Here is a 9,790-nt window from a genome sequence, read left to right as displayed (position 1 = left end):
CTGGGTAACCTTTATTTTGAAATGTCATCATGATTAAATAATTCATTTAGCAGATGTACTTTAAATGTATATTATTACATTTCAAAATGAGCATATCCGTATAACCTATAAAAAGGTAATAAAAGGTCTTAGTTTTTGATGATGATGTGATGTATGTTGTCATGATAGCACAAACAAAGGAATCTCATACAGTAGGCAAATTAAATTACAAAGTGTCTGTGCTCAGAGTGACCTGCAACAAAGGAATAGCCTATGGCATGATGTTTTTTTTTCTCAAGGAACACCTATCCTGTATTTTACAAACACCCCTGTTCTTATATCCTCCTATGGCTCAATGCGGCTCAAAACCAGGAATTTAGACAGGATAGTACATCCCATTATACAAAATAAAGACACATAATTGAAGAACAAGCCACATTTATTCACTTATAATATAACTTATTCACATATATTCATTTTGTTTTATTAATTATACATTGACAAGGAAACAAAACAAAATATTAACAATTATGAGAGGTGGTTATGAACGTTGCCAGTGGCGGTAAAAAAGGACAACATCTCTTCAGCTGAATGGACTAGCAGCTTGTACAGTATTGGATTGGACAGACACACATCGTATATAAAAAAATGATATCAAACTGACCAAAGTAAAATCTGTGATGTTTATAATTAAATTAACCACTTTATTATGGAGTACAAAATTCTCCTTAAAAGCACAATTGGAGCTGAAGAGCATAAATAAAGCTCTTTTTATTCTTTTCAGAGAGGATACAATATCCACTGTCCTATTTTATATGACTCCCCAGAATTATGTTCTTCCATGTCTATAAAAAGTTATATTTTATAAAATTAGCATTTAATTGATTTGAACTATCTACTGAAATTCACCTGCTTTACATTCAGAATATTAAGATTCACAACACAATTATTTAAAGATTCATTTCAAACACCTGAATATGGTTGATTGTTCCAGGTATGCCCAAGTTTAAGGCAAAACCAATATAATTAAATTAATTTACACACTATTAAGGATTTTCTTTTCAGTGAAGACAATATGGCACTTTTACTAGATCCCAACAATCACAGAATGAATGATGTTTGATATCAATTTGTTTTACAATAAAATGTGTAAAACATAAATAAGCGTAGATTGTTATTATGCAGCTTATGTGAACGGTGTACCCCCAACTGGAAAAGGCCTGCATCTTAGAGATGGCACCATGACTAAACTGTGCGGTATATGAGAATGGCAGTGATAGATACCACTTATAGCCATGTAAAGTCCCTAAATCTGTAAAGTGAATCATAATTGATCTGTGAGCTCCCAAACTAATGAAACACAGAGAAACTGTGCATAGACAAAACATTTTCACAATGTTTAGAAAAGAAATTAAACATGCACATGGATTCATAAATACCATGTACAGTCCGAAATACTATAGTATAGAAAAACTTAGCTGCTTGTGTCAACAAAGAGAATCAAATAACTCTGTACAAATAACAGTTATCCCATTGCCACATACAGCAGTATGTGGGAGAAGTAAGCTTAATATCATAGGGCCACTAGTACAAATCCAGAGAGACGCTGGGATATACAGGAAGGGGTGTGGGGGTGAAGGAGACATGCTGTCGCATCCCTCAATAGTGTAAAGAGCAAATGCACCAGTTAAAATTACACAGTGGCAGTACAAAGGCTGTGGATTAAGGGGTGCATAGTGGTCAACTTGACATATTTAAGAAGTGTTCAAAATGCCCATACTGTAGCCCGCTACAACAGTCAGTCAATACATTTTATCTTAATTTGAGAACTTTCTATACTTCCTTTTTGTGCATGTGACTTTGACAGCCAAAATCACAGCCAAAGTTAGGCTTTGGTGAGTGGTTAAGCCTGATTTATACTTTGTCTTATGACGGTGTCCCGCACCACAAATAGCCCACAAGGCTCTACAATGCGGTTCAACGTCTTGTGAACTTGCAGATCAGCTATTTTCGGCACAGGACACTGTCGTACAACAGAGTATAAATTAGGCATTTGTTTATAGTGCTGGTGTCCCTCTAAAATTGGCTTCAATTTGCTCTAGTGTTTTGCCTTTGGTTTCTGGGACAAAGAAGATGGTAAAGACTACATTAAGAGCACACATCCCAGAAAACAGCCAGAAGGTCCCAGCGCTGGTTATGAGGTCCTAGAAGATATGAAGGTAGAAACATGGTTTGTGCATTTTGATTTATGACATTTGACCTTTCAAGGACTTTACAACAATGTTTCATGACACAAGATTCCATAGAAATAGGGCAAGGGCTGGATTTAAGTGCAATATATTGTGTGGTATCTCATATATGATTTCATTCTCTTAGATGTGTATCCAGATGTGCGAAGAAGAATATTTCAGGATATTGGCACAGAATATGGGGAATCATTTTGATTATCACGATTACACTTTTGAAAGAAATTACCGATATGATGATCGATATATTGTGCATCTCTAAAATGTGATGTTGAGTATTCACACTAATGACTAAGTGACTTCATGACATTCTTCTGCATATTGGAGAACGGCGGTTTAGGGCGTATATTTTATGAATTGTCACTGATATTTGTCACTGATATTTTCATTAATCTCTCCAGGACAGATTCAGAGCTGCGCTACTGAATATGTTGGCAGAGGCATACATTGTTGTTAGTGGGTATGAAAACATAGGCGCCCACTGGAAGAGGAGGCCTGAGGGCGGACCAAACAAGCCAACATCCTGTTATCCACATTCTATTGGGCAGCTCCCCCAGAGGCAAATTAAAATGGAAACATACGTGAAATTTGTCCTCTACATTTTATCAATCCTAGGAGCAGTGAGCAGTCATTGATGTGATTCGCTCAGGGAACAGTTAGGGCCCCCCCTCTCCAACTGCTCCGTGGGCGGTCTGCGCATTAGTCTGACATCCCGTTAGTCCGACATACGTGGCGGTTATGGTTATTAATGTCGGAATAACGAGCCGTCAGACTATGGGTTTCTTGTCTTGCTGAATTTGACAAATTGCATTCAGCTACACAATTCACAATTCCAAGAATATGACTGACACTTTGATAAGATGGCTCACAGTTTTTTTGGACAAGAATCAAATTTCATCTGTTAGTTTTGTTTCAAATGATCATCCTGCTGAGTACTACTTACCATCAGGTCTTTGAATGTTTTGGTGATGATGAAAGCAGTGCCCCAGTTGGAGAGGACACAGGCTGCACTGGCAAAGCCCCTCACTTTGGTGGGGAAAATCTCAGACATCACCAGCCATGGAATGGGACCCCAACCCAGGGCAAAAGCTAAAGAGTGAAGTGAATTTAAAAGGTGTCAATATTTTTGGGGCATTGTGATCGGAGGACATAATACATTCATTACTATTGCACAAACTTTCATTTTGGATCTGTCTGAGAATCATGACCTGAGTTGTACTTGTTTCCGGACCGGGAGCTGAAAATAGCCCATCTACTGTAAAAACACTTACAGACGTCATTTTAGTTACTCATTACACAAAGATCCATAAAATAACAAGATATACAGTCAAAAAGGGTATTTCCAAATTCCAATGTCAGCTCTGGTTCTTCAGGTTTGCTACCTGGAATAGTACTGAAAATGCCCATGTGACAACCACATGGGTGCTTGGCAAGACAGAGTTGTCATGTGCTGCAGGGATTGTATACGTTATAGGACACGACTAGGATGTTGTCCAAGTTTATATGAGGTCATTGAAAAACCTTTTACAGTACACAGCTGTTTTCCTACAAGATTTGTCACTCTTCACATTGGTGTACATATTGAGCAGGATAGGCTGTGAATACCCCCTGCCCCTGGTAGTCTAGGGTGTCCCGTTCACAGTGAGACAGTTCCACTTTTTGCTTGGGCAATGTATATTTTCTCATGCCAATGAAACCCTTTGAATTGAATTGAATTGAAATTGAGACACCAATCGATTGAAAAATAGGAATTTCACAACAATAATTCTGCAAATAAGAAATAATGAATGAATGAATGGTTTATGTTCGGTCTTTGTCTAAATAAAATCAAATAAATCAAAGAGATTAAGTATTTGTAAGTGAGAGACTGAGAGACCCCTGTTATTGAACAAACACTATAGCAAGGATTATAGAGCTTTAACTTTTTCATAAAGCTTTTATTTTAACCAAAAAATATAACTTTAACTTTAATAAATAGCTCACCTGTGATGAAGACACCCATACTAGCAAGGGCCAGCCAGGCAAAGTCAACCTGAGGGTTCAGGTCTGCCGACACTAGGGTGGGTAATGAGCCATTGCCCGGCTGACCACTTGTGAGGTGGAAATAAACTCCAAACACTGCTGTGCTGATGGTCATACCAACTCCTTGGTTAAGAGAGTGAACAAAAACCATACGTATTCATATTAATACAAGGTAAAAATACATCAACAAACAATGAGCTACAGTATAATAATGGAGATATTTGCAGTGTTGGCTCTATTAAGGTTTACAAGTTGTTATGCATGGTCTCAGCAAAATTCAGAAATCAGTGGGAAACTAAGACATAATGCGACTCCAATTCCCACGTTTCACATTTTCCTGACGAGTGCAGTCTCTATGTACAGTATGGTCATTGGTTAGTAGTCGTGTACTTTGTGGAAAAGATATCATTCTTAACACATTTCTCAACCCTACATTAATGTAGCAGTCACACATAAATACCTGATATGAGTAGAAGGACCTTCCTCCCAGCCTTGTCCATGATTACAGCTGCTACTGCTGTAAATATGACCTGTATCAACGCCACTATCACTGAAGCAAAGTCACTGTCCTGAAAAATAAACAATGGAAATGTACACATTTTTTGTTTTTCTGATCATATCCCGGACCCTACAATCAAACATGATATCTAATTGACTCAAGCTAGACACAACTGAAGCTTCCTTACCTTAAAATTAGCTTCTTCAAATATGGTTTCAGCATAGAACATGATAGCATTGATCCCAGTCCACTGCTGGAAGAGCATCATCATTACGCCAATAAATAAAGGCTTGTAGACGCCTGGGTCCTTCAGGTCAGCCAGCGAAAGACTAGAGCCCTGAGGTTGACAGAGGCGAGACAACAATCATCCAACTACTTTTCATTCAGAGGTTTGATGTAAGAACTAAATAATCTTTAGAGCAACTTAAAAATGTGTCAACTGATTAAAGATGCCCAGATAAGACTCATAATATAAGTGTTTGTACCCATGACACAATTATCCATACTCTCAATCATGGTATAACGTCTGTCTTTGTTTGGTCTTTGACCTGAATCACATTTGACCTCAAACATAATGTTGGTTTGAGCATACATAATTTAAGCTTTTGATTTGATAAAAAATAATAAATTGCAAAGATGTGACTCTACACAACAAGTTAAATCCCCAAAACAGCAATTGTTTTCACTGCTAATGTTATACTGTCGTCTCCCCTGTGCACTGATCCCTCCTGTGGGAAAATGATGTCCTCTGGGGGATACGCGAGGAAAGTTAGTTACAATGTGCATTGTACAGAAATGCAAGTGCTTTAATAATACATGTCTTTATCCATGTCTTCAGGAACTAAAGCAAAAACAAATATCATGAGAATTACAAATCATCTTTTGTCAGGCCAAGTCCCGATTTGTGATTCGTGAAAGGAGTCCTCCACATTACCATTGTGTTGTATGTTTAGGTATTATCATTCTGAACCTATATTCCTGCTGTACATACAGCAAAGCAGCTGAAGAAATTGCAGATTGAGGTTTGAACCTTTGCTTCCAAGAAATATCCGAGACCATTAGGGCTTTTATGAACGATGCTTCTGAACATGTATTCTATTTCTATTACTCTTTAATGTTATACAATTTACTAAAATCAGTTGTGACGACTGAGAACTTTAATGCATGTGTCTTACAAGCTGTAAGTAATTTACAAGCCAAATTACATCCAATCACCTGCTCATCGCAAGCATCCTCGATACGGGCGCACTCCCACTCAACGGGGGCGTCCGAGCCTCGCAGGAAGCGCAGTGCCTCCTCGGCCTCCCGCCTCTTACCCTGGGAAAGGAGGAACCTGGGTGTCTCAGGCATGAAACACATGAGGAACAGCATCAGTGTTGGTGGAATGGAGCTGCAGATAGCCAACCAGCGCCAGTCCAGGAATAACCCTGTAAAAGTGGTCAGACATGTGGGTTAGAAAAACCCCATCAGTAACCAGCTGTAGTACCCTGCAGCATGTGTGGACATTTAAAATGTACTTGCTATAATATGGTAATACAATGATTATTATGCATGTCATGTTGTTGTTGTCTGCTAAGTCATGCCTGAAAATTACACTTTTGTTTTCATTCAGCTTACTAAATCAAACTCTGGTTAAAAGATATTGCACAGAGAGGGCATCAGAAGGTCTGAGACAACAATCTAGTGTCTAGACCATATAATCTGGAAAGTATCAATTCTCCACACACCAAAGCATCTTCTAGAGCAAACAAGACAGCCCACCTAGCTTGACATAATAGACTCTATTGAGCCATTTAATGTACAAACATGTGTGGCATGCCGCTAACAAGATTAGGAATAGCCACTGAGAAACATATCGGTTAGGAGGGAGGAATTTTTAACGCGGCCTAAGATGATGATATCACATGATTGTCACTGTTCGGCTTTGTTTTACCTGGACGTTTGACTAACACCTTTTAACAAAGCCTCGAATCATACATTTGTAATACCTCCCAAGACAAATTTCCCCAAGCATTTTGTATCTATAACATAAAAAAAAGTGTGAAATATAGCTTAATGCTACACAGAATAAACACATTAAAGCTTTTAAATTGTGATGCTATGGTTTGTAGTCTGTAGCACATGATTGCTCTTGTAAGAGCTATATAGGTTATATAAAACAGCTTCCCAGATGATTTACAAGTTATAAAACTCCGGGTGAAATATAGTAATGTCAGTTTTGGTGCCATCTTTGAGGAACAAATGCCTCTATAGAATAACTTAGTTATTGTTAGTTATATGTTAGATGCAGAAATGTAGATATTATGACATTCATGAGTCAAGTATTTCTTCTGAACAGATGAATGAATCTGTAGCTTAATATCAGATTAAAATATAACATTGGGTGTCAAAACAAAACTCACAGCTAGTACATACCTACGAGATATGCTCCCATGATGCCTAACACCACCATGACCTGAACACAGGAGCCCATTGTACCACGAACTCGCTCATGTGCCATCTCCGAAATATACAGCTGCCCAAGGAGGAAATTAGATAACATCACCATTAGCTTAAAAAAATAAAAAGAATGCAATCATCTCACGTGCACAAATCTACTGTCATGACTTCTGAAACAGTATACCCATGTTCTTCAAGTTCCAAATAAGGGAATTTGTACCAAATACGCTATAGTCTACTGTAATAAGTAAATGCAAACATTTTAACATTATACCTAGCCTGAACAATAACATTATATGTAATGTGTCTGGAAGTACAATAGGGCCATAGGACAACAACATGTAGCCCTGTATTTCCTGTACTTCTGGTTAGACACTTTTCTGCAGTGGTTCTTCTCCAATATTTATCTCCTCCTGAGCTCACGATAAAACTGGGAACAATGTTACTTTATAAGCGAATTTAAGTAATCCCTGCTTGGACTCTGGTTGTTTGATTGATTGATTGATTGAATACCTAAAAAATTGCAACACAGTGGTATGATGATGCGGTATGATGCACATTGCACAATGCATTGTGGGCAATCTGGGTATCATGGTGCTGGTTCAGGAGCCACTACCAAAACATTATTATATTATTAATAAAAGGTTAATGACACTGTAGGTGGAGTGTAGATCAGCCACCATGACTGTCTTTGCATTTCCTGGACAAAAGTAAAAAATTGCAGTTTACTCACTGGAACCACAAGTGAGGTAACTCCACTTGCCAGGCCGGTGAGGGCCCTACCGAGGTACAGCATCCATACATTCTGTGCTGCAATAATGACAGTGAAACCAAACACAAACGGCAGAGAGCAGAACATGAGACTCAGCTTCCTGCCAATCTTATCCACCATCCAGCCTCCCAGAAGACCTCCGATAGCTGCACCTATAGTCACAATGGACTGAAAAGCACAAACAAAATCAGAACCGTCATGTACATGTACATATACTGGTCGAATGTCGAATGGCACTGGACGGAAGAAGTCTGAAGGTAACAGCTAATTAGTTGTTGAGATGTTAAAAAGTACATACTGTCACATGTGCTACTGTATTTCACTTCCTCTTCAAATATGACGAGTACAAAACAAAGACTGCAGACTACGTATACATTTACATCAACCTACACAAATCTGTCAATACAACCATTCTTTTAACATGTGACAAACTGAGGTATGATACCTCATCATAAAGCTAAATATAAGCTCTAAAATGCCAGCACAGTTTGTCATGAGTGTCTATGCTGTCATACCCCAAACCATGATGCCTGGTCAGCATCTAGCCGTAACCGTGGGTCTGTGTCCATGCTCTTTAGTTCAGGGATGGCAGGGGAGCTGTAGCCCAAAACGAAGCCAAAACTCATAGGACCAAGGACGGCTACAAATGTAGCCAGGTACATCTTTCCATTCTTCACCCTGCTGTTAAAAACAATAATATGGGAAAAATATAAACACAGGATAAAAGGTTAAATGTGTGTAAAGGTGTGTTAAACCTCAAACTTGTGGGTAGGCTACATAAGGAGTGCATGGGGTATTTTGGGTTGGCAAGAGAATTACTACCCACCTAAAAAAATTTTTTTTACCCTTTTCATGCATCAAAATTATATTTAGATTAGATGATAATACATTCACATATTCACCAAGTTCCTTATACCAAGGATCAAGCGTGAAAGGAGAACTACTAAAAACAACAATGTTGACTAAAAAAGCAGTTCAATCTTTAAATAAAGAATAGAGACAGAAATTATATATATATATATATATATATGGTTGTGTCAAAGTTCATTGTGCCAAACACCTGGAATACTTACAAATCATCAGTCTTTACTGATGATTTGTCTTTACTGTAGCCTAGCCCTAGTAGCCCCAGGTTAGGTCTACTTACTCAAGGTATGCATCCTGCTCCGACCTCACTCCAGTGGGCGACTCGTCATCTGCATCCTCTTCATCAAGCAGTCGTCTTCTTTCGTTTTGGATATCCATATTGAACCCCTTTGTTCACTGCCACTTGTCATAAATCATAAATAAATAGATAAAATAGATCATCGGTAACGAATGATGATCTGACTGGCTGGACTGGAGTGAACCAGCAGCAGCAGCTGAGCAGCAGCAGCTGCACAATCTCACTGACACGGTTATAGACGTGTTACAGCACGGTTATACCAAATAGACGTACAACTATGCAGTACATGCATTTTAACTAAAATCCCATAAATATTTAACGGCTATAATAATTGTCGGAATCATTTCCGTCTCGGACACTGCGCCTGTACTCCTCCAATCGACTGGGGTCACGAAACCTGCAGTAATAAACCCACAATAACATGCGTGGTCAACATTTAGGTCAGCTGATGATAAGGGGCATGCGTGCTATTTCCTGCCCCTGCCTACCTTAGTTTCAAAATAAAAGTATACGTTCAGTCACGGTTCAGAAAAATAAATGTATTGAAGACTCGTTTCCTTGGTTACGTCAAGATTTCTCAACACAGAAAGTTTCTTGTGAGCAGAACAGAGAGAAAGAATGCCAGTTAATGCATGTAAACAACCCACAATGCATTCTTCTCTAAAGAA

At 38.5% G+C, this 9,790-nt stretch overlaps 1 protein-coding gene across 1 annotated transcript; it reads right to left on the bottom strand.

Annotated features, from left to right (window-relative positions):
- Positions 1-400: 400 nt before the first annotated feature.
- On the bottom strand, positions 401-9,585 carry slc2a8 (solute carrier family 2 member 8). Its single transcript, XM_080765105.1, has 10 exons — positions 9,105-9,585; positions 8,473-8,638; positions 7,919-8,125; positions 7,162-7,261; positions 5,962-6,173; positions 4,934-5,083; positions 4,708-4,816; positions 4,209-4,370; positions 3,169-3,314; positions 401-2,183 (listed from the first exon to the last, which is right to left on the bottom strand). Exons 1-10 carry the CDS (start codon positions 9,200-9,202, stop codon positions 2,037-2,039), a joined length of 1,497 nt encoding a protein of 498 aa, XP_080621231.1. The 5' UTR covers positions 9,203-9,585; the 3' UTR covers positions 401-2,036.
- Positions 9,586-9,790: the final 205 nt, after the last annotated feature.

Source organism: Protomyctophum bolini (genome assembly GCF_963924005.1).
Source record: "Protomyctophum bolini genome assembly, chromosome: 6".
In the NCBI taxonomy this organism is placed as follows: Eukaryota; Metazoa; Chordata; class Actinopteri; order Myctophiformes; family Myctophidae; genus Protomyctophum; species Protomyctophum bolini.
This window is presented reverse-complemented; position numbering and strand designations above follow the sequence as displayed.